This window comes from Centruroides sculpturatus, unplaced genomic scaffold (genome assembly GCF_000671375.1).
Source record: "Centruroides sculpturatus isolate CEXI.00-Female unplaced genomic scaffold, Cexi_2.0 scaffold7, whole genome shotgun sequence".
In the NCBI taxonomy this organism is placed as follows: Eukaryota; Metazoa; Arthropoda; class Arachnida; order Scorpiones; family Buthidae; genus Centruroides; species Centruroides sculpturatus.
Window position 1 is genome coordinate 610,130 of NW_019384510.1, and position 25,437 is coordinate 635,566.

General features: G+C 28.4%; 1 protein-coding gene across 6 annotated transcripts in view; it reads left to right on the top strand.

The window, feature by feature from the left end:
* The window catches only part of LOC111622376 (paired amphipathic helix protein Sin3a-like), a 64,838-nt gene that overhangs the window by 10,751 nt on the left and 28,650 nt on the right, over window positions 1-25,437 (top strand). For 5 of the 6 annotated variants that reach the window (XR_002756262.1, XR_002756261.1, XR_002756263.1 and 2 more), the window contains exon 5: window positions 24,444-24,627. The exons of the other annotated variant lie outside the window; for it this stretch is intronic. Coding sequence is in view for 2 of the 5 variants with exons in the window: in XM_023364734.1 (XP_023220502.1) it covers window positions 24,444-24,627 (184 nt within the window). In the remaining 3 variants the exon portion in view is untranslated. The remainder of the gene's footprint in view (window positions 1-24,443; window positions 24,628-25,437) is intronic. 6 annotated transcript variants of the gene reach the window in all.

Here is a 25,437-nt window from a genome sequence, read left to right on the forward strand (position 1 = left end):
TGGATGTTAGTGTGTGTGGAGGGCACAATTTTGTTTGCCCTGTTTGAAGCTTAATAACTCTTATGCTTTTCATCTAAAATTTCTTAAATTTTGCAGTGAGGTTTGTTAAGGGGAAGTGATGCTATTAAATTTTGGTGGTTAAAGGTTGAGGGGGATAGGAAGATATGGGGCCATGTGGATCTCCAATAGGATCGGACGTAATGATCATTTTACTTGTTAGTATTTACAATTTTTTTTTATAAAACTCATCCCTACCCTCAAAATTAAGGTTTTTGCCATTTTATAAGATTTTATTGAAAAAAAATTGTTATATTTTTAACTATGATAACAGATGGCACCATCAAAATTTTAAATGTTGCCAGGAAAGTTTAGCAACTCATTGCTGGTTTTTTAATGTTTTACTGCAGTTAGTATTTCTAGTAAAATTGATAGAAGAAACTTATATAGCACTATGTCTCTTTGAAAAGAAAATTAAAGAACTAGACTATTTGTAAGAAAGAATCAGGTACTGTACACTTGATTGTTCTTTCATTATAAATGAATCTGTCCTGCTGTCATGGAAATTGCCTCACTTATTGTATCAGAAAGTGTTAAATATGCTAATTGGTACATCTGTTTAACTCTTTAGAAAGAAAAAAGAAATTTTCAGAGTTTATTTGGAGACAAAATTGTTTTTACCCCTCAGTGGAATTTGTATAGTGAAACAAATCAAACAAATTTTCTCTTTGGCTGATTTTGTCCCAAACAGATTAAGATGATTTTGGCTGATCTTGTGTTTAGAATTAAATTATGATTTAGCATATTGTAATGATAGCATATGTAGCGTAGAGAAGAAACAAAGAGGAATGAATGAAACAAATGCAATTTATTATTCATATAATGCTACATTCAACTTAAGTGTTATTTCACACTACATTCTCATCAATATTGTTAATGAGCACTGTTACAAGAACTTGCTGTGTACAGTTACAGAAACAAAAAGGAGTGATCAGATCATAAGTAGAACTGAAAAACAACTATTCCTGGAATTCTAATACTTCATAGAAACACTTGGAGCCTTAATAACAGCGTTGCAATGCTCTGGCATTGAGTTGATGAGTTTCTTCAAGTATTCTTATACTAAGCTCAAGATATTAGCTTCTAATAAACCTCTGCTGTTACTGTTTGTTTTCAAACTCTCTTGCAATTTTTGTGTTTATAATAAGTGAACAGTTTTGAATAGGATTGAGATCAGGACTGTTACTTGGACATCTTAGCCATCTGATCCAGGCTTCTGCATCATCTTATACAAATTGTTTAGGAAAAGAAATTCGTAAATCAGTTTAAGTAACAATAATGGTAACAAATTGTAGAAAAGGGCACAATATACTTTACTCACTATCTTGGTAAGGCAACATGACACAAAATTATCCTGGAAGATGCAGTATTTTGTGTCATGAAATTGTTCCTTAATTATTGAAATTAGCTTGATGTAACAATTGTATAATTGTTGAAAGCTTACATAAATGATAGGCTTTTAAACCCATGTTGTGCAGCACACTTAGTTTTATACCTGTTTGCTTCTTTCACTTGACATTGGAAGAAATAGCAGTATTTTCTCTCAAGCTGACAGTTGAGCATCCTTTCCTGGCATGGCAAACTCATAAGATTGCCTCTATTTTAGCTTTTCTTTCAATGTTGCCATAATTACATCTCCTTTATAACAAATGCACAATTTTTGATTGTTGGCAATGTTCTCTATGTACTATTTTAAGAGAGTAAACCTTCAGCATTTAAAGCAACAATTATGGACTTTTTATGCAGTGTTAACTGTCGAAAACTTTCCATTTTGCTTATAAAAGCACACCACCTTTTGCATGAGTTTTTATACCAATGGATGATATACAATCACTAAAAATATTGTGACAGTAAACTTCGTCAGCCAAAGAAAAATGTCCGTGTTTATGATATCATGGATAAAACAATATTTGCAGTTCCTTGCAGATCTGTAGCAAAATACTTTAACTTTAAAAATGAACACACTTTTGTAGGATTTTATGAGTGGTGCAATTTCCTTGGCTGCTACTGTATATCTAAAATAATTAAACAGAATTATTTTAGAATAAGTACTAATCAAGGTCAGTTACGTTTAAAGACATTTGATTCTTCTAAAAGATTATTTTACATAATTTAAACAAACTAAAAAAAAATTTAAAGATTTTAACTAACAAGGGGACCTTACGGTCTCGGAAATTCAGTTCGGGATGAGACTTGGCAGGTTTGTAGTATACCTCAAGGGTGTCCACCCAGAAGAATTGTAAAGCGCACTAGCCAGAAGATTCCAAGAAAAAAGGCTCTAAAATTTTAAGCGCAGCTTATATACCGATCGATTCTACCTTATGGTAGTACAGCGAAGTGGCTCAGTCCGTAGCGTACTCGCCTGCAACGCGGTGCGACCTAGGTTCGATCCTACCTTCTGCAAACTTTTTTTTTTTTTTTTGGTTTAAAAATTATAACAATTTTTAAATAAAGTTAATGACGTAAAAATATTATCAATTAAATCATAAATACTTTTATTTTATTTATGAAATGACTGTTACAGCGGATTAAAATGTGAATTAAAGATAACATTTTATTTTTCAAAAGTTGAATAATTTCAAATGCATTTTTAATAGAGGTAAATTAAAACTGTAATTACCACTTTAACAAATTTTCGGGTAGGGTTTTATTTAATATATATGTTATTATTTTATTTATATATTTTTAATATAAATTATATTCAGTAATATAAAATATATATAAATAATTTCTCCTTCATGCATTTGTGGATTCCATATTTATTAGCAATTTTGAGAGACAAAATCCTTGCAAATACAGAGCTTCTATTGTAGTAAGAAAAAATCAATTTTTATTTATAAAAAATAATTTTATTATTAGTATCTAATGTTTTCAGATCATACAAATCATCTTCAAGACAATAAAAAAAAAAAGTCTTTTCAAAACAAATATGTGCTGAATATTAATTTGATATTCTTTATAGAATATCTTAAAATTAAAAATAACTTATTGGTTTTGACATTGATGTGATTATATATATATTTTTTTTGTTTTGCAGTTATGTATTGATATTTTTTAAATGTAATTTTATAATTTCATAAATATTGTTTATGAATCTATGCTTGTTTTGATATCAGTTCTAGTATCTTTTTCATTTAGTAAAAATTTTAAAAATAAAAAAACGTACTTCTCTGAAGTTTTTAAAAAATAATAAATTACACTAAAATGTTTGGCTATAAGCTCATTTTCAGAAAGAAGATAATTAAAACAATCATAAAATTTAAAAATTGAATTTTAATTTTAAATATTTATTATTCTGTCAATGCATTATCCCTTCATCAAGAAACAAAAATAAAACTAATATCAAATAACATTAAATAAAATTAAATCTAAGGAAAAAAATTATATGTAGAAATTAATCTCTAATGTGTGTGCAAAAAGTTCTGTTGATTTTGTGTAGTGAAATATAATAATTGGCATTAAAAATACTCAATATGTCTATAAATTTTCTATTAGTATAGTAATAGAAGCTATCTTTTCATCGGCTTTCTGATTTCCTGGTGAAAGATTCTGGATCTTTTGAACTAATGAATTCATTAAAAACTGTTTAACTTGGTCTTCTTTGTTAAATGTCTTATTCAAAAAGTCTGGGATGACCTTAACTAAAAATATATTACTGAAGTATTGATCAGGAAAGTATTGAAGATATGTTTTTAATTAGAAAAAGGACATACCTTTATTGTAATCTAGAACATTGAAAATATAGTTCTTGAGTTTTTTAATTGTAATTTATAGTCTATCCTCAGATATGGTCATTAATAAATGGAACTATAAAAAATTCAAATGCAGTAAAAATTAAATAAGAATTTTAGATTTTTTTTAAATTTTACAAAATACCACATGTTTTATATATAGTAATTAAGATTAAAATATATTTTTAAAGCTTAAAATTTTATCAGTTTCTCTTATTGTTTGGTAATATTTTTTTGTAAGATGAGACCTAGCATTATTGTGAGGAAAAGTGATAATTCTCTGTTTGTCAAATATAGACATTTTATTTTCATCTCTTCAAAAACTATAGTTGTCATTACAGTTCTGCATCAACAGTTTGATTAAGTCTAAGAAGTTATATTGCACAATACACAATGAATTTCATCAAATGCAAAACAAATTGCTAGGATAAACATTTAAAGTTTTTTAGTCTTAATAATTGACTTGATTTTTGGTATAATTTATTTTTCATCACTTGTTATAAAATAGTTTAAAAACAAATTCAAAACTTTTTTCTGCTTGAGTGAAATACAGGAGTTTTATAGTCTGGTAATACTGAAAAATTTATTATGCTTGACTACAAGTGATATATGTGTTGTTATGAAGAGAAAGTCTCAAAATTTTTGCATGTTACATGTTAGAGATTAGATGTGGAAACCTTGTGTAACATAGCACATGTCTGTACAGGAATCCAACTCATCTTATCTTTCCAACATATTCTCCGTGATTGTGGTGTAGTTGGCAACAAAATTGGAATTGTTTGTTTTGTCAGTTTGTTATTTATACACTAGCTGCAATTTCTATTGCTTCATAGACAGCTTTTTACACAAAACCATCCACACCATCATTACTTGCATTTGGCCTTGCAGTACATATTGATAAGAAGCCCACAGAAATTATTGAGTAATGTCTCTGACTTATTCCATAGTTTCATCACGCATGGAAGGGTTGTCACTTTTCTTTATCAGGCACAAGCATTCTGTGGTTTTGAATTTCTCATACCAATGGTAAAGTGCCTTCCTGCTTAGTCCCCCTTAACATATTTAGTTGAATGTTTTCAAAGGAACATCTGTAAGACACTTGACTAAGAACATCTGTAAGACTAAGAATATAGCAAGTTGATTTATGTTGATTTAAATATTCATTGGTTTTAAACTTTTGTAATCACCTCTATACAGAATTTTCCAGGAGTTTTGGAGAAAACAAATCATATTTGTTCTATCAAGAAAGATTCTTGTATAGGTTGTTGGACATAGTCATTATAAAGCTACATTATACGGTAGATCTCCTATTTTTTATTCCATACACTGTTGGTGTAATTAAAATTAAAATTTTAAATTGTGCCAACATTATTCTCCAGTTAGCCTTTTGGATTTTCAGTACACTGTTGTATTGATGGTTTTTTACTTTATAATGAATTTATTTTAAAATATGGTTTTTGAAGTTAAAAATTTAGATATTTAATTATATATATGTTAATATTTTCCCTTACATTTTAAAATAAATTGTGCCATTTGAGTTTTTATAAATTGTAAATTACTATAATTGTCCTGAAGTTAGTTTGCTATTTAAACCTAACAAGTAAGATTGGTTTTAGTGATATTATCAATGCAACCCTATTATAGTTTGTCTAAACATTTGCAATCAAACAATCAGTTAGAATGTCTATGTTTATAAACATAGCTTATATTTTTATGGAACACTAGTTGTAAACTAATATTAAAAATATGTTGCTATTGAAAATATCTGAAAAATGCCAATATAAATGAGCACATTTTCACCAAAATATATTTATCCAGCATATTTATCACAAATACATAAATATGAAATAATCCTTTGTGAAAAATATATTTATAAGAAAAAAATCTTTTTCAAAGTAAATGTACAGATTTAGTTTAATGCCTCTTTTCTAGACAAGAGTGATTTATTAAAGTAAAAAAAAAGTACTTTTTTCAGCTACAAGCTGAATGAATCAGCTTCTTGTCAATTGAACAACTGCAATGTTTAGAAACATACAGTTTTCTACCATTTGGATGTATGCATCATTGTGTGAATAGAATATGTGACTTGCATAGACTTGCATGTGCATGCAAGTCACATATGCAAGTCTATACATACATCTAGGTTAACAACATAACATTAGTTGCTTACTCACAATAGTGAAAACCAGATATTTATGATAAATTGAAGTGTTGACAAGCTATTTTTACCTTTTTTATGAATGAGAAACTGCAAGATTAGGCTACTACTAGTGATGTAACGAATATTCGGTTACTATTCGGTATTCGGCCTATTTTTCACTATTAACAGGAGTAATAAATAACAAAAACACAGTAAATTAATCATTTTGGTACTTAGATTTAATGTTATCGAGTTAGTGTTGTTTGTTTATATTTATTTATAACTTGAAACATGCACAAAATAAAAAAAAAAATAATATTAGTCACATGTATTCACAATTTATAATTACAAAGATCAGCACACGTACACACCTATTCGTTCGAGAATCGTCGCACATCTGAGGGTCTGACCCTGCCTATCCTTCTTTTTAAGCGCTCGTCTTTGCTCTTCCCTTTCTCTTTCCTCTATCGCTCTAATCCATGTATGCCTGTGCATACATCATAATACGCGCTCACAATACTTTCGATTTGTCACTTTTCCGCCGTAGAGTTCCCATTTTACAATTACGTGACTCAGCCTGATGATAACAGAGAAAAGAGACAGATAGGACGTTGATATAAGTCACAGTTATGATTTCACAGATTCGAGACAGTTTGATAGCCCGAACGGCCCCAGGCTTTTGCCCGTGCACGCTAAGTGACTTTCATTACAAGCATTTAGCTTTCTGAAGTCTATGATAACAATTGTTTGGCATTGACGGGTGCAAATTTCGTGCCAATAAGCTGTCTCAACTTGTTCGATTATGTTATTAACTCAATTTCATATTTATTTTCACATTTTTACTTCGCGGTCCTTCTCTGTTCTTTTTCCGTTATTTACAAGTGTAGGTCATTTGATATGATCATTTATCACTTAGGTCTACTTCCATGACACTCTTGTCTGTCGGCTACAACTGCCAAGAATTAACACGATTGGCAAAGCGTAGTGACAGCGGGCCAATAGAGAGCAGGATCCTTGCCATAATGCGGTTTGCGCGCCAATTTTTGTACGTGCATTAATCAAGCCGAATAATTTGGCCGAATATTCAGCTATTCGGCCACGCTCCTGGCCGAATATTCGGTATTCGGCCTGAGGCCGAATATACTATTCGTTACAACACTAGCTACTACACAAGGACTCTCATATAGCAGTAATAAGCATAAGCACATTTTTACAATTTGTAAAAAACTGACTTTTGTGAAATGTTTTGTTGCTTTTTTATAACTGTTGTAGTTGATTTAATGAACTGAACATAATATAATTCATAAATTGACTTATGACTAATATTAGAGTTTTTTATTTTACAATTTTTAGCATGAAAAAGAAAATTAAAGTTTTTTTAAAATTATTTCTTTCTCTTAAATTGGGAAAAATCACCATATTAACATCTTGTTTTAGAAACGTTATTTTGAAATTTTTAATGAATTATACAAGAATAGTTTTATGTATTTCAGTTGTAATACAATTATTCTCTATAATTAGTACAAGTGTTCTATGATATTATTATATATTTCATAAGTATAGAATTTGAAAATTTGTTTTATTAGAATCTGGATGGTTTATATTTTCATTAAAAAAATTATTATTTTCTTGCACAAGATTGTTTTTAAATTGTTATAACTATATTACTTTTAAATTTGAAAAATTTTTTCTTAATTGAATAAATAAAACCATCAATTACTAATTCAGTATGATATAAAAAGCAAAATAAAAATCAGAAAATAATTATGAAAAAATATAATTACTTAAACTGACTATTAAAAATTAATTAAAAATTGAATATAATAAAAAAAGGAATGATTGCAAAAAACAGTTTAAGTGATAATCTTCAGATAATGACCATTTTTTTAAAATGCAATTTTTTTTTCATTAACATTAATTAATAAACAGTCAGTTGCTATACACTGCCAACTATCAGAGATTTGTTGTAAATTTCTGAAGTTACATTTTAATTTATTCTGTATTAAATTGTTGGAATCATTAAACTAAAAAGTATTGAAAAAGGTAGTGTGAAATTAATTTTATATCATGGAAATAAAAATGACTACAACTGCAAATATATATGGGGCATAAAATCTAATAATGATTTTTTTTTTTTAAGAGTTTATTTTAGCGAGTATTTTATTAAAATTTTCTAGATTAAACTAAAGCTCAACATATATTTCTCTAATTTTATAAAATTAGAAATGTGAATGAAATTGTATTTTCAATCATCAGCATGATATTTTATGCATGTACTAACTATAAAAATTTATTCTCACCTTGTTTATGAATCAGTTTTGAATAATCTAATAGTAGAACTGAAGTTTTGTAAAATGAAATGGAGACATTGTTATAGTACAATAACTATAAAAATAATTACAGTACAGGTATACCTCACCTTACGTCGGTAATTGGTTCCAGGAGAGGAGACATAAGTCGAATTTATTTGTCTTCAAATATACTTGTCACTAGACTAAACCACAAATTACCATTCCCAGTTCTGTATTTTATTTATTAATGCATTTTTAATAATATATGGTTAATAAGAATTTATTTTAAGCTTACAAACAAATAAATTTTAGTTTTTAATATAGTACAGAAAAAAGTAATCTAAATTTACGAATACATGTACTGTAAGTACTGTATAGTACATACTTGTAAATGTACATATTTTAATATGATTTTATGTGCTTTAAATGCTTTTCTAGTGATATTACAATTTCAATATTTGTGGCGGATGGACGTAAAGTGAAATAAAACGACATAAACTTGATTTTTATTTTTCCATATACTTTTTTGACAAATGACGTATAATTGAGAACGACATAACTCGAGGTATACCTGTATAGTGTTATCATAAAATGTGTGTTTCTAATTTTGACTATTTTTGTGCATAACACTGTACCATTTGAAAATTTATTTTGATGTTTTTTATCTTGAAACTTTGGAATTACTGCTGCAGAAAAATTACTGCTATAATTCGTAATAAAACAGAACACGCTAACAGATTCCAGCAAACAAATTTCTTTTCCTTTACCTGACATTTTTTTTATAATTAATGTAAATTAGGAAGACAATGAACTGTTTAAGTTATTTTATTTTAATTAATTCTGTTTTTCTACTTAATCATTTCCACTTTATAATTATGACTGCAATAAGTTCAGAAAAAAAAATCAAAACAAATCAAAAATTCTTAATGGTCAATTATTCTCAATAAAGTAAGTACAATAAATAATCAAGTTTTGGAAAATTAGTTTGTAACAATCTTAACACATTTTAGTTATTAGTATTACAAAAGTCAAATTTCACTGTTAATAAATTATAAGACCACCATGAAAACAAATATTGAGAAGTGACTTTTTGTTGATTAATAGTTGATTCTTGTTTCCTCTCTTCATATCACTTTAAATAGCCTGTTTGACATTGATTCTACCAAATTTTTTCAGTAGGTTGCTTTCAATATTCTATTGGTGCATAATTTCACATTCAAGTTATTGAACACTTGAAAATTGGCAATGTTTTGAATATACGTTCTGACTTAAAATCTCCCAAAAGTTTTTAAGGGAATTAAGTTAGGACTTCATAATGGTCAAGGTAAAACATTAATTTTATTTGGCTTAAACAGGTTTCGAGTTACCTTTGAGTTATGGCAGGTGGCATTCTCTTGTTGATAGTACCATTTTCTTCTTCTAAAATGTGATCTAAATGGGAGCAAATGTTTTCTAATAACACCTGATAATTGTTAGATTTAACAATAACAATTTTAAATTTAAAGTTAGCATTATCATAATAATAGAATTTTTCCAAAACCATGACAGAGCCTCCACCCATTTGTCTACTAAAAAAGTCCTTAGGTGCCTTGCACAAATCATGTCAATATGCATTATTCCCATCTAGGCCATCAAAAATGGACTTTTTTTTTTTGTCTGAAAACATGATGATGTTCTACTCTTTGATCCATGATATATGTTTGACCCATTCTAAACTTACTTTTTTATGTGCCTCTGTCAATTTGGGCCTACCCTTTACTTTTACATTACTTGCATTCTTGTTTTTCCTTAATATTTTCCAAACAATTATGTGCAAAACTTTTGCCCCAATTTCACATGAAATTTCTCTTGTGGACATGTTCTTTGAGTTGCCAGACCAAAAATACTTCTATAATCATGTGAGGACAGCAATTTTTTTTCAACCAAATCTTTTGTTCTGTACATAATTTTCCTTTTCCCCCAAATGTATTAAGGCAGCCACTATGGCTCCTACAGAGTACAGCACAATAATAAATTTTCCAGATCTTTTTTCTCCTCCCAATTCACTTCTTCCTAGTATGGTGTTTAACCACAACCACTCAAAAATAAACTTAAGAAAAATCATTGAAATTAGTCACGTGACATCAAAGAAAATCAACAAATCATGTGGATGATAGAAATTTTTCTTAAGGAAGGGATTAAACCATTTTCTCATGGTGGTCTTATAATTTATTAACAGTAAAAATTTGAATTTTGTGAAACTAATAACTAAAATATGTTAAGATTGTTGAACTAATGTTCAAAATGTGATTATTTATTGTATTTATTTTGTTGAGAATAATAATTGACCATTAAAAAATTTTTTCCCCCTGAAAATTAACAATGTAATGGTCTTATAATTTCTTTACAGACTGCAAAAAGGAAAAAGAAATAATGACATTGATAAATATAAGGAGAACAGATTTAAAATACTTTTAAATATTCAAAGTATTTTAAATCTGTTCTTCTTATATTCATCCTTTATTCCTTAATTAGTTCTTATTTTCATTTTAAAGAATTAAGAAATATCATTTTTAAAATGGAAAATTCAGAAATTAATGAATTAGCATGGAAATAGTAACAATCACTATTCTATTTCTAGTGATTGTTACAAGGCCAGAGATGATGCATAAAGCTAAACAGTTTTAAAATAAACAAACATTTTCCAATAATTTTGGTAAATTTTTAATGGATGATTTGAATCATTTTAAAATTGTTCTTGGATTTTTAGACAGACTTTATTAAAGATTGGGCAAATAAATTTACAATTTTAAATCAAAGATTGCACACAAGAAGGTATAACTTTGATGAATCTGTGCTTTCTGCTACAACTAAAATGTTTTTAAAATTTAAAATGGAAATGCTTGATTGTGAAAATTATGTTTATGTATGAAATTAACATAAAAAAAAGAAGTATTTAAATACACTTAATACATATATTTATTACCATAGAAAAATTCTAAATGCTTTAAGAAATGCAATAAAAACCAGTTGAATAATAATTAAAACATTGAATAAAAAGGCATGGATGATGACATATATTTTTTTTGTTAAAAAATTAAGAAAGTGTTTTAATGTTGCATAATGAATGCTTCTTCATTTGTAAGATTGTAATTATATAATAAAAATTTAAGAAAAGATACAAGATCAGTTGTTGAACATAAAAATATAACTGACTTAGAAGCATTAAAAAATATCTAATATTGTTGTCTATCCATATCTGGAAACTTTTACATTAAAATATTTAATAAAAAGCTACAATTAGCAAGATTTTCCTACATTCCTCTAACTTGTTCTGTGAAAATGAAGATAATCTTGCAATTATAAAAACGCTATGAAACACTAACAACTAAACAATTCTTAGGTTAATGTAAGAGTTGTTCATTTAACAAGTTGAGTTTTGTACAGTTTGTTTTGTGATTTTTCAAATTTTCAACTGAAGTTAAAATCTGTGACTAACTCTTTTGGCTTTACACTGCTTTTTTTATTTTTATTACGGAGGATAAAGTAGAAGTGTGCTGTCAATCTCAGAAGTAGAATTTTGCTTGAATAAAATAAAAACATAATTTATCATGTCCTTCTTAAAAGTAAAAAACCATTTAACTATCCAGCAAAATTCTTTAATAACATAAAAACGTTTTCAAACGCATTGAGCGTTCATAATCAGTTATTTCTCTAATTCGAAACAGGAAATTCAAAAAATTATGCAATCGAATTTCAAATAAACAGTTATGTAAAAAATTAAAATGTAACATGTTATAAACAAAAATGATATACAAATTTCCGTGTATTTAATAAATAATAATAAAAATAAAAAATTACGCAATCGAATTTCAAATAAACGGTTATGTAAAAAATTAAAAGGTAACATGTTATAAACAAAAATGATATACAAATTTCCGTGTATTTAATAAATAATAATAAAAATAAAAAAAAAATCTATCCAAGATCATCCTAAGTCTGATTAAGCCTTTTATTTTATAGATCTATGCCAATTCATCGCAAAAAGATTTCCAAGCAGACGAAAGCCCGTCTGCATCCCTATAGTTGATGCACTGCATGCTCTTCTGCGCCCTGTGGATTTCCATCTTTTTGAGATATTTTACTGCGTGTCTAGATCGAGTAGCTCTCATATCCAGATAATCGGCTAATGGAGTTAGGGTAAATTTTCTCACTCTTTGTTGTAAGGTTTCCAGGTAGTTACTTGGGGCAGGAAGACATTCGGTGCTATCAATGTACTCATGCAGCTTTTCCCTATATGAGCTCCGTTTTATGAGTACAACACCTTTTGATTTATCTGCCCTTATGAGAACGTCATTTTTTTTTTTATTCATAAAGAATATGAGCTTAACTGAGCAGGATTACTGCAGATGGAAAACAAGATTATATGCCAAAAAGGAGAGGTATTCTAATAAAATGTCTTTACTATTCCAAAGGAACATTAAAGAAATGAAAGAATGGCTCCAAAAAAACGATGTTGTTCTCATAAAGGCGGATAAATCAAAAAGTGTTGTACTCATAAAACAGAGCTCATATAGAGAAAAGCTGCATGAGTACATTGATAGCACCGAATGTCTTCCTGCCCCAAGTAACTACCTGGAAACCTTACAACAAAGAGTGAGAAAATTTACCCTAACTCCATTATCCGATTATCTGGATATGAGAGCTGCTACTTTACAAGCTCCCAGGACATGAAGAATTTTTGCCTTCGGAAAAACCCATAAACCTGGTTCCCAGTTATGCCCTGTGGTAGAAAAATGTAATGCTCCAACCTTCAGAATAGAAAAACAATTTGTTAAATTCATACAACGAAAGATGCAGATTTCGCCTTTTTCGATAAAAAACTCGGTGGAATTGATCCTGAAATTAGAAAATGTTGTGCTCATGAATGAGGAATGGATGACAGTTTTGGACTAAAAGGCGTTATACCCATCAATCAAACTGCCTCCATGCTTTTGTGCCCTAAGAGATTTTTTATTCGCTAATGTTAATAACGCTATCAAATACCACACGCAGATTTTAGAATTAGCGGATTTGATTTGTCACACTTCCTTTTTTGAATTTGAAAATAAAACATATCTACAGGGGCGATGAGTACCGATGGGTAGCCCCATGTCGTTGGTCCTCTGCGAGTTGGTACTCCGTAATCTAGAGAACAATATTCTCCCTTCATTACAACAAGATATATTGGTATATGCAAGATATGTCGATGATGTCTTTATCTTGTGGAAGGATAATCGCAATATCAAGCATTTTATGGATCTGATAAACAGTAACCCGTATGGTTTAACTTTGGAATTGGAGCAACAAGACAGTAGTAGCGTTAATTTCTTGGATCTGAAGGATAATCGCAATATCAAGCATTTTATGGATCTGATAAACAGTAACCCGCATGGTTTAACTTTGGAATTGGAGCAACAAGACAGTAGTAGCGTTAATTTCTTGGATTTCTTGGACTATAACATGCGTAAAAGGGGAAGTCCGAACCAACATTTATTGTAAACCGACATCTATCCTCATCATTATCCCTAAGAATTCGGTGGATCCGGAGCATATTAAAATGGCGGTATTTCGATCTTGGATAAGAAGAGCACACACACATTGCACAAAAATTTGCGATACAGTTAAGGAATTACAATATATACGAAGAACTGCCATACAGCACGGCTACGGGAGGAAAAGAATAGAGGCTCTCATTAAGAAGGATAATAATCTGGCAAGTAGGCAAAAGCAAAACCACCAAAAAGAAAAAGTGGTCCTCGATTATATACCTCTCCTTAAACCGATTGTGAAGAGGGTTTCCAAAAATAAGAACTTACAAATAGTTTATCGACGTAATCCCACTATATACAGGATATTAAGGAATGATAAGGGGCATTACGAACGTAACTCCTTAACAGGAATATACTCAATACCGCTAAGAGACCATAGGTTCAACTCTAACTTAGTATATATAGGCGCAACTTTGAGGAATTTGAAAAAAAGAATCAATGAACATAAGCTTTCAGTGAGCAAAACTGTTGACAGTACAGTCCTTGCCACTTATGCTAAGCAACAAGGCATTACTGTTTTCTGGGACCAGGCATCTATAATAAAAGCTACTCGATCTAGACACGCGATAAAATATCTCGAAAAGATGGAAATCCACAGGGCGCAGAAGAGCACGCAGTGTATCAACTATAGGGATGCAGACGGGCTTTCGTCTGCTTGGAAATCTTTTTGCGACGAATTGGCATAGATCTATAAAAAAAAGGCTTAATCAGACTTAGGATGATCTTGGATAGATTTATTTATTATTTATTTATTTTTATTATTATTTATTAAATACACGGAAATTTGTATATCATTTTCGTTTATAACATGTTACATTTTAATTTTTTACATAACTGTTTATTTGAAATTCGATTGCATAATTTTTTGAATTTCCTGTTTTGAATTAGAGAAATAACTGATGATGAACGCTCAATGCGTTTGAAAATGTTTTTATGTTATTAAAGAATTTTGCTGGATAGTTAAATGGTTTTTTATTTTTAAGTTAAATTCTCCAGTAAGCAAGTATACAATCATGTCCTTCAGTAACAATAAGAGCTATGATAAATTTTAAAATCATATAAAAAAAGTAAAATTTTATATTTAAAATTTTTGAAAAAGTCTATATAAGTTGTTTTAAAACAAATTGGAATAAATAATTTCAACTTACAATTTAAAAAAATGCATAATTCATATAAGTGTTCTGGACCATGTAAAGAATATATAAAAATAATATGGAAAGAGTATATGGAAAGAATATATAAAAATAATACATTAAAAGCATTTTAATAATGAAATATATTGAATTTTATTATTATTTTAAAATACTTAACCTACTAAGCAAAATGTAAAGTAATAACTTTCTTTTTTAAAGTAAGCCATTTAAATTTGTGATGTAATTTTTATAAAGTTAAAATTTTTAATTGCTTTCATAATGAAAGGATCACCTTCATTTAATGGCCAAATTTACAGTCCTGAAAGTGGTCTTTTGTTATAAATTGTAGAATTAACTTAATTAAAAACTGAATAATTAATGTATAGCTGAGAGATGATGGCAACTATTATTTTCTAACAAAATAAATCTTCATTACATTTAATGTAAAACCTATAAAGAATAATATTTTGAAAGTTTTAAATGCTTTAGAGTATAATGAAATACAAATTATCAGATTAAAAAAAACTGAATATACGAGGGTGAATCAAATATAAACTGGATTTTTGTTCTTGAGCAACTAAGGTTGGCAGTATAGGGCCTGCGTGTCTAGTCTGATTGGGTAGGGTCATTAGGGGTGGGGAATGACAACCATTTCATACTTTCAACCAATTCATCAGCAGTTCTCACAATGTCAGAGCAACAGGTACACCCCTCTGTTGCGCAACACATAATTATACAATTTCTTGCTCGTGAAGGAGTCAACACAACAGAAATTTTTCTCAGATTGACTGCACAGTTTGGGGATCAAACAGTGTTAAGGACTTGTGTGTTTTCCTGGCATAAAAAGTTCAAGGAAGGACGGACGCGAGTGGAAAATCAGAAACACGATCGTCGTCCTTGGAGCAGCATCACAAACAAAAACATTCGAGCAGTTTGAGACATATCTCTCTGTGATTTTCATTTGTTTGGGCCACTTAAAAAAGCTATAGGAGGGTAGCGATTCAAAGATGATGCAGGAGTGGAGGAATTAGTGCACAATTGACTCCTGATACAACCAACTTCATTCTACAATATTGGAATAAGAAACCTTCCTTCTTGCTGGGAAAAATGTATTTCTATAGCAGGAAGCTATGTAGAAAAATAAATCATAATGTGTTTTTTTATTTTTTAATAAATAATTTTAAAACATAAAATAAATCCCGTTTATATTTGATCCACCCTCATAATATCTCTCTTCAATACCTTGGCATTTTTCCAGAAGAATTGGAAAACAAATGTTCAGATACAATATTGTTTTATGAATTCTTACAATTGATCTGGTTATTTTTAGTAATAAATAAATAAATTTAAATAAGGAAAACAAAAATATAAAACTTAATATTGAAACAATTTTTTTTTATTAAGTAGAAAATTTTGTATAAAACATCATGTTTTATACAAAATTTTGTTTGTGGATTATCAAGTAAATGATAAGGTTAATAGGTTAATTTATTCCTGGTGCCATTGAATCTGATTTAAATCAGCAAACTGCTTCTCCAGCTATTGGTGTCTTGAACATTGAGAGCTACTGAATGTAATACACTGTGGAAAATAGTTGGTTTGCATATATTTTTCTCAAGTAATGAATTCAATGCAATATTATAAAATTTAGTTCTGTATTTTCAGGAGCATAGCATAATTAACATTTTTAGTCAAAAAAATTTGTTCATGTAAAATGTTTCTAATGTTAATTGTAAATGGTTGTAAAAGTATCCAAAACAGTCATCTAGGAGTAATTGGAATAGAATACATTCATGTGAAATTTTGTTTTATGCAACGCCTCTGACAACTATGTAAAATTAGACTATATATTAGACTTTGTAAAACATTATATTAAAATATAATGTTTTACAAAAAGAATGTCATCTTCAATTTTACGATAGCCCAGTTCTGTATTTTATTTATTAATGCATTTTTAANAATGTAAATCAAGAAAAATAAGTCAAATGAAAATAATATTTAATGATTTTAATGAAATTAATAAATATATTAAATATTAATATAAAATAAATTATCAATTTTATATTTATTTATTTAATAACATAAAGAAATGTTATTAAATGAAAAATGTAAAAATTTTTCTGATATATATCGAATATAAATTATAAATATAACAATCTATATTTATTTTTTGTGCATGTAATATAACTTCTCAGTTCTCACAAAAAATTTGTTATTAAATAAATAAATAAAAAAAATTTGATCCTTATGAAAAAGTTATGAAAACAAATAATGAAAAAAGTATGCATTTTAAATTTCCTTTAAGTTACCATTGATAAAAAAGTGACTTAAGTTCTGAAAACTATATAAGCTTTGAAAATAAAATGGTATATTCAATGTCTAAACTAAACTGATATAAAAGTAAGATGAATAAACACATTAAATTACAGTAATAAGATATTGAAAAATTTATTTCTAATGTAAAAATTTACTAAAAGAAATTGTTTAAGTGTTTAGATTATAGAATACTTTTTAAAATTTATTTAGAAAAAGAACTAATAAAAATTAGAGTATCTTTTTCATACAGTGAAATAAAACAACACTGAACAATTTAATTTTTAAAAGTGAAAGATTTACAGTTTTTATGAATTAACTTTTTGCATAAATTTGAAGTTTGAATTTTAACTTAGTAGTTTAATGATAAAAAAAAAAAGAGCAATTGTAAAATTTCTTTGAAAAGTTTATTATTAGTTGTTACAAAAATATGAAAACCTACAAAAAGGATTTACAAATAAGAGGCTTGGAAAAATAAAAATAAAACAAGATGAAAATAAAACAAGCATCCTGGTATAACAGTAAATAATTAACATCCTGGTATAAAACACATTTTCAATTTAAAAAATTTTAAAAAACAAAATGGGATTAACAAAATAGAAAGCAGTGTTTTAATTCATTGAATATTTAAAATAATGAATAATGTTTAAAAATCCAATAAGCACATAAGCAATTGCTAATAATGACAAATTAAATCACAATTTAGTCAAGAATGAAATCTTGACACATACTGAATACTGATTTTAACTTAACTCCTGATTTAATGGTTGTAATAAAATAGTTTCAGTCAAGAGCCACTGATCTAAGTATGTGCAAGAATGAATGAATTAAAAAGTATTTTAAAAAATTCTGAATTAAAAAAAAAGTGCATTGCCAATTAGTACAAGCCTCTACTAAATCAAGTATCATAGAGATAATTATAATATGGAGACAAATAGTTTTTTACATAATTTTAAATTAACGTGAATCTGGAGAACTCCCACCAAATGCTTATTTAATACAGAAGCAAAAAAGATCAATGGATAGATGAAGGGTGATAGATAAATAAGATCTTCATTTCTATAAAACTAGTTTGAGAAAGGTAACAAAAATAAATAAATAAAATAATGTTTTAAAAATATAGTGAAAAAAATTTTTTTAAATCATACATATTTTAAATGCTGTACTATTTAGTAATATTTTTCAAATATTTTTTCCCTCATGCATGTAGTAAAAAATAAATATTCTGGATGATTTCTTAATCTGTTTCCATATTACAGCTTGAACTTTGAATCTGATGAAAAACATTGACCTTTCAACAACAGTTGATGTTGGGAAAAACAAGATGTCCAGTGGTACAAAATGCAAGGTCCAAAATGTCAAAAGAAACAACCAGTGTATTAGAGTTCATAAAAACAGCAAAAGTCTAAAACTATAGATGTCAGTACTAGACTTTGATTAAATAAAACACTATATTTTACAGTAACAATGTTTAGTATAAAACTCAAAATGCCATTAATTTCGATTTAGTACTTAAAACAATAAAATTGATTAGCAATATAATTTACAAAATTACAAAATATTATTATTCAAAACTTCAAACAATTAAGCTAACAGAAGAAAAACCCATAATCTGTTCTATACAATCACTTACAATTTAACAGCTACACATTGACCAGCAGAAATAAAATTTCTGCTGGTCAATGTGTAGCTCGTTGCGTTGTTTTGATAATATCCTTTTATACATTGCTGATTTTATTACTGAATAGACTAACTAAAAATAAGATGTTATTTAACTTGTGTTTTTATCTATATTTATTAACAAAAATATAAGTAAAATATTGTTTAATATTTTAGCTATATTTAAAATCTACATTAGTAGGGTAAAATTCCATTGATTATTTAAATATTACTATGAAATTATTCAAATTAAGCCCCATCTGGAAAGTGTTGAGATAGTAATTGAGGTTTAACATAACTCTCCCAAAACCCAAAATAACTGAAATAAAATGAAAAATAAATAAATTAAATAACTAAATATAATTATAAATGAAAATTTTATTTTCTTGCAAACTCACAAGATCTTGGCTTGTAAGGAAAGTACAGAATAACCTGTAATTTTAGTTTTGTGTCTTTGTTTTGATATAGTGCAAGAAAAAAATGGTTTCTTGTGGATTTATTCTGCAAATACATCTCTAGTGCTTTTAAGGTTTCAGAATTAGTGACTTTAATTGGACTGATTGTTTTTCCCTTTGCCAGATATTCTATAAATAATTTCTTTTCAGTTCTCAGAGGGAACAGTTTTCAATTTAATAATGGAGATAAAATAAGGATGACAATACTGCATCAACTTTCTTTTATTCACTGAGTCATAATAGTGAATCCATAACTCATGTCTGATGCTAATTTGCATGCCAAATCATCAATCTTTATTACTATAATAATTGAGGAGTTTTTGACAAACTTTTCACTTGCTGTTTTTTTTTAGTATCTGTTAATTGTCATGATACCCCATCTAGTACAGCTTTTTCAGTTATTCAAAGACTGGATACTCTTTTACTGTTTCTTGACTAATTTCCTAAAATTAGTATATCAACTTGAACTTGATTCTTATTATGCGTTATTAAAATTGCTTGCCCTTGTCTTTGGGTGCATTTCTTTATTTCAGAATCCCAGCTTGAGTCTTGTTTGTTAGTTTATTGTTAGATTTCATGAGCATAGAATAAATAAAGTTTTTGAATTTTCATAGCAGTGGTTAAGGATTTATTAGTAGTGGTAGTTTTAAAATAATTATTAGCTGAGTTTTATACATACTATTACTTATTTTCTCATCTATTTCCTGATTAACTTTCATGAGTTTCCTGACTGAGATACACACATTCATGGAGGCTTCTATGTGTTTTCACAAAGTTTAGGGGCCATCCATAAATTATGTAAGGGCGATTTTGGCCATTCTAGACCCCCCACCCACCCCTTTGTAAGAAACCGTAATATTTTCTTTGATCCCCCTCTCCTTCTTTGATCTCCTTCCTGAATCATGCCTAAATATTATCTTACATAATACAGTAATACCCCGACTTACGCGAACCCGGAGTTACGTGATTTTCAAATCTCGTCGATTCGTCTTTTGTTTGAGCGCCATGCAACCCTTGATACTCACTCCCCCACACTATTGTTCAGCTTACATGTTCGGATGTGTCGCGCGGAATCCACACATAGCTACAATTTATTTTGTGTTATTTATTTCTGTGTTTGTTATATCTACGGAGACTCGAGAGACTCTACTATGTAATCCAAATGAAGTAGAACTAATTCTTCTGCATCAAACAAGAAAAGAAAAACTTTATCTTTGGAATGTAAAGTTAACATTGGGTATGTTCGTAAAGTCGAACGAGTTAAGCGAGAATGAAGTCATCGTTATTCCTATTTCGTTAGACTTTTCGAACGATTCGTTACTAACGCGTTTAACTCGTTTGACTTTACGAACGTACCCATTATTAAAGACTTCGATACAAAAATGAAAATTTGTGAATTGGCAAAGAAGTTTGATCTACCGGAATTGTCGGTCAGAACAATTATAAAAGGCAAAGAAAAAATTCTCGAAGCTGTGAAAAATGCTCAATCTTTAAATTCAAGCATCATTCGTAAACGTCACAGTATTATCGCTAAGATGGAAACAATGTTAAAATTATGGCGTAATAATCAAGTAAATGTGAAAAATTGTAAAATAATATAGGCCTAATTTGTTATACATATGTATTATCTAAGATTTTATTAAACATTTTTTCTAAATTATTGTTTTCTTTAGTCTCCGGCCCCAATTAAAAGTTATTTGTATTTATTTATATGAGAAATTATACCCCGACTTACGCGGTTATCGCTCGGTCCCACCTATCGCGTAAGTTCGGGGTATTACTGTATTTAGGCACGATTTTATAGAAAAATTTTAACAAAAAAATTTTTTTTATGAAACCCTAAAAACCTTAGGTCCAAAATATATAATTATTAATTAGTTAATTAATATGTACTATTATTTATAAAAGACTTTATGTGAACAAATTTTAAAATATAAACATTTAATGAATTCGAATGAACAATTTATTTTAAGAACTTTATTTTTTAATTATTAACAATTTTATTATTATCATCATCATCATCATTAATCAATGTCATAATATTCATTTTTATATTAATTTTAATTTTCACAAAAGGACGCAAAAAACTGACAGATTGACAAGCTAGTGCACACGTAAACAGAAATGCCATACAAAATAAAATGAGAGAGAATAGAAACCACATTCTGTTGCCATATTAATTACATCTTGTATAAGGTCAATAAAATAAACTATATACTGCTAAAATGTGTTAGGTGCACCCGGGGAAGCTTGTAAAACTCTATATAATGGGGTAATACAACCAATGCTACTTTACACGACCTCTAGCTAGGGTCATGTAACTAGTAAAAATTTAGTAGCAAGTAAATTACTTTCTCTTCAAAGCCAGTTTCCATCAGAATTTCAAAGCACTGCAGAACTGTTTCTACTAATGCCTCTGATACTAGCAGAGCTCCTTCTTTTGCACTATGTATTGTAAGAAAAGGTTCTAAACTACTACATCAGAACTACAAACATCAAGCTCAACAACGGTCTCTACTCCTATTTACAGCTGTTCATAAGCTACCACATTGCAATTACCCTACTAAATGTGTACAGAGGGTACATTTGGTGTCATCTGCTTCCTCCATGGATAACCATGCAGACATTAATATCTACACAGATGGATCTAAAAGCTCCCTTCATGTTGGCTCAAGTATCTGTATCTTCCTCCAAACTGACATATTTTGCCCAAAATATGTTAGAAGGTACAGATACTGCCCACATACCTCCACCTATCAAACTGAAGAAGATGCTGACTACCAAGATGCTCAGTGGGCCACTTCACTACCAAACAAAACTCTGTTTATCAACATTTACAGTGATTCTCAGTCTGTCCTAAAAGCTCTATTAAATCTCAATTACAATAGCAATAAAATCTTGTAAATAAGATAACTTTTTTATATTTTCCTGGGCATACTGGCATACTTAGAAATGAAAAAGCCGACTTTGAGGCTAAGTCAGCTGCAAAGGACACTGATTTGGACTACACTCACATCCCTGTCTCACATAGCAGCCTTAAAAATTATATTCATGACAACGCTATGCAAAAGTGGAATCTACAATGGTTGAGCAGTAAAACTGATAGAATAACATGACTTTATTTTCCTAGTGTTGAATGCAGGATCTCATCACCACGTAGAGATTTAACATTTGCCATATGATCTATCATTGTCCAATTTATGATCAACTTACACTTATTCTGAAATTAGAAATCTTTACGTTTGGTTTCAGGTGACCATGTCCACTCGATAAGCTTGTTCAGAAGCCAGTGTTTGTTGCTTTTTACAATTATGTTCAAAAAACATGGAAGAAAAGACTATTTATAATTTCTAATATTTAGTTTTACATTTTAGTTTTCACTAAAAGACAAATACTAATTTTATGTTTACTTTGTATCATGTATTTTGGTTTATTTATTCTTAGTGTTTACACCCATAGGAGTGGTGCACTTATTCTAATAAAAAAAAAAAAAAAAGAGAGAGAGAAGAGAGAGAGAAACCACCATATGGCCTTTCTCCCATGAAAAAAAAAAACACGTAGAGCGTGAGTCTGCTAGCATTATTATTTTATCACGTCACACGAGATGGCTTTAGTACAATGAGCGTTCTTAATAGAAACAGCCAAATTGAAGCCAAATTCAAAATTTCCACCCCAAAATACCTTACATAATTTATGGACGGCCCCTTACAAGGTTTGAATATTATCTGTTTTGTAGCCAGACAAAATGCACTCAACTCTGAACTCTGTCATGTTGGTCTAGTGATTGTCATGAGAATAAGAAAATTCTTTCATCTGTCACAAGTGAAACAAGTGAATTAATGGTCTAATAAAGAAATACACCCTTTATTAATCAAAAAACATTCATTTCATCATTATAGTAGCTTTTTGTATGTTGAGCACACTTCCAACTATTCTTCATACATACATTTTTGTAAATGGCTTGTGAAATTTGATAGGTATACAACTGATCATTATTTTGTATGTTGATTTGGTTATTATGTATGCAACACAATGTTCATATACAAACTAGGCACTTAGAACTATTGTATGGCAATGACTATGTATGTGTGTATATCTCTTCACTTTTCAGAAACTTATTTATTAATCAAACCTTATACATGTTAGATTCTGTTATTAGTTATCATTAGTATTTGAATTATTTTTCTTGACAGAATGTCATATTTCTGAACAGTTTAGAAAAATTAATAGTATCATAATGCTACTTTTTACTTATAATTTTTGTTATGAAGTATACATTTCTCTGAATTTTCCATTGATTAAATTTGAAGGAAGTTTTTTGTTTTAGATTCATTTAAAATCAACCTCATTTTATTCTTATAAATGACTAATAGAATTATTCTAAAAACAGCATTCTGATTTCAATTACTCTTATTATTTCTCCTTGTATACTGTTTATTATATAAATATGACCTTTTCAGAAAAATTTACTTTCTTATTATTTTTGCAGTAATAAATGAATTCAGAAGTAATTTTTGCTTTATAAGCTTGTATCATAAGAACAATTTTTGTGGGATGCATTGTTTAAGAATTGAAGAATAATTATATTTTTCCAGAAAACTAAAAATATTCTTTAAGAATAAGATTAGAAATTGTTGGTATAAAAGATACAGAATCTTTCTTTCACTTATTATAATAATAAGTGATAGGATGCAGTAGGATAGGGTGATAGGGACATATTTTAAATAAAAGGATATTTCGTTTGTTATAAATCATACAAAGCTTTGATAGAATACAAAGATTGAAATTGTTTAAAATTATATTAGCAAAGTTGTAATTAAAAAAAAATTTCGTTTGTTATAAATCATACAAAGCTTTGATAGAATACAAAGATTGAAATTGTTAAAAATTATATTAGCAAAGTTAAATAAATATAATGAAATTCATTAGAATTATAAAACTTATTTATTTACTAGCTGCAAGGACCCGCTTCGCTGAGCAAAAAGTAACGACAGTGAAGATTAAGATAATTACATTATAGCTAATCTTACCCGTTTTCACAGAATGCAAGAATTAGGTCCCCCGTTTCCAGACTAATTAGAGAATTTTTACGTNGGCTATTCATCAAATATCTGTTGTAAGTAGTCAAACACATACATCTGTTAACAGTCAACATCCTTATCATCAAAGTTCTCCTCCTCATGCAACCAATGCTCCAAGTGCTCATAGCCCTAGTACTCCTCAAGCCAGTCAACCAGTAGAATTTAATCATGCAATTAATTATGTGAATAAAATAAAGGTAATCACTGTATGAAGTTCTTGTTATTCACTTATATTATTGTGCTTTAAAAACATATGTAAATACAGTAATAATACTAATCTTTTAAAAAAAGACATTTTTCTAACAATGAAAGCTTCTGATTTAATTCTGTTTACTTTTTTCTAGTTGATGATTTAATTGTTTGATTCTCTTGAAACTAGTGTTCTGAGTTAATGAATTCTTTTTTTCTGGATTTGATCAGACATATTAAAATGATCTTTAATGATGTTTTTTCCAATAGAAGATTGTTTCTTTATTTATGTATTTGTTTCAGAAAAAAATTTGATGATTTTATATTCTCCTGTAGATGAATGATATCCTTTAAACAATTAGAGTTTATGCATTTTGTAAAAGATATTTCAATGGAGTAGAATAGTTTATTTTTTTTTTTCTGGAGTTTAAATTGGAGTTGTTCAAAAAATATTTTATTATTTGTGAAAGTTAACTTTTAGAATTTAGATATTGGATTTTTAAATCCACAGAAGCATTTCAAATAGGGAATATCTGTTAACCAGATTTAAATTATTTTCATTGAACAAAAATATCTCAGTTGGCAGAGTATTAAGCTAGATTTTCAGATTGGCAATTTCAATTTTTCATTTAGTATTCCTTTTCTGTTTTTGAAATAGGTAGAAGTGATTATTGTGAATTTGAAGTTATTTACATAAAAGGTCTTAAATATATAGATGACAGTTTATTTTTAGAAATATTTTTGATATGCTATATTCCAGGATGCATTTTTAAGAATTTGGATATTTTTTATACTTATGTAATTATGAAAGACAATTT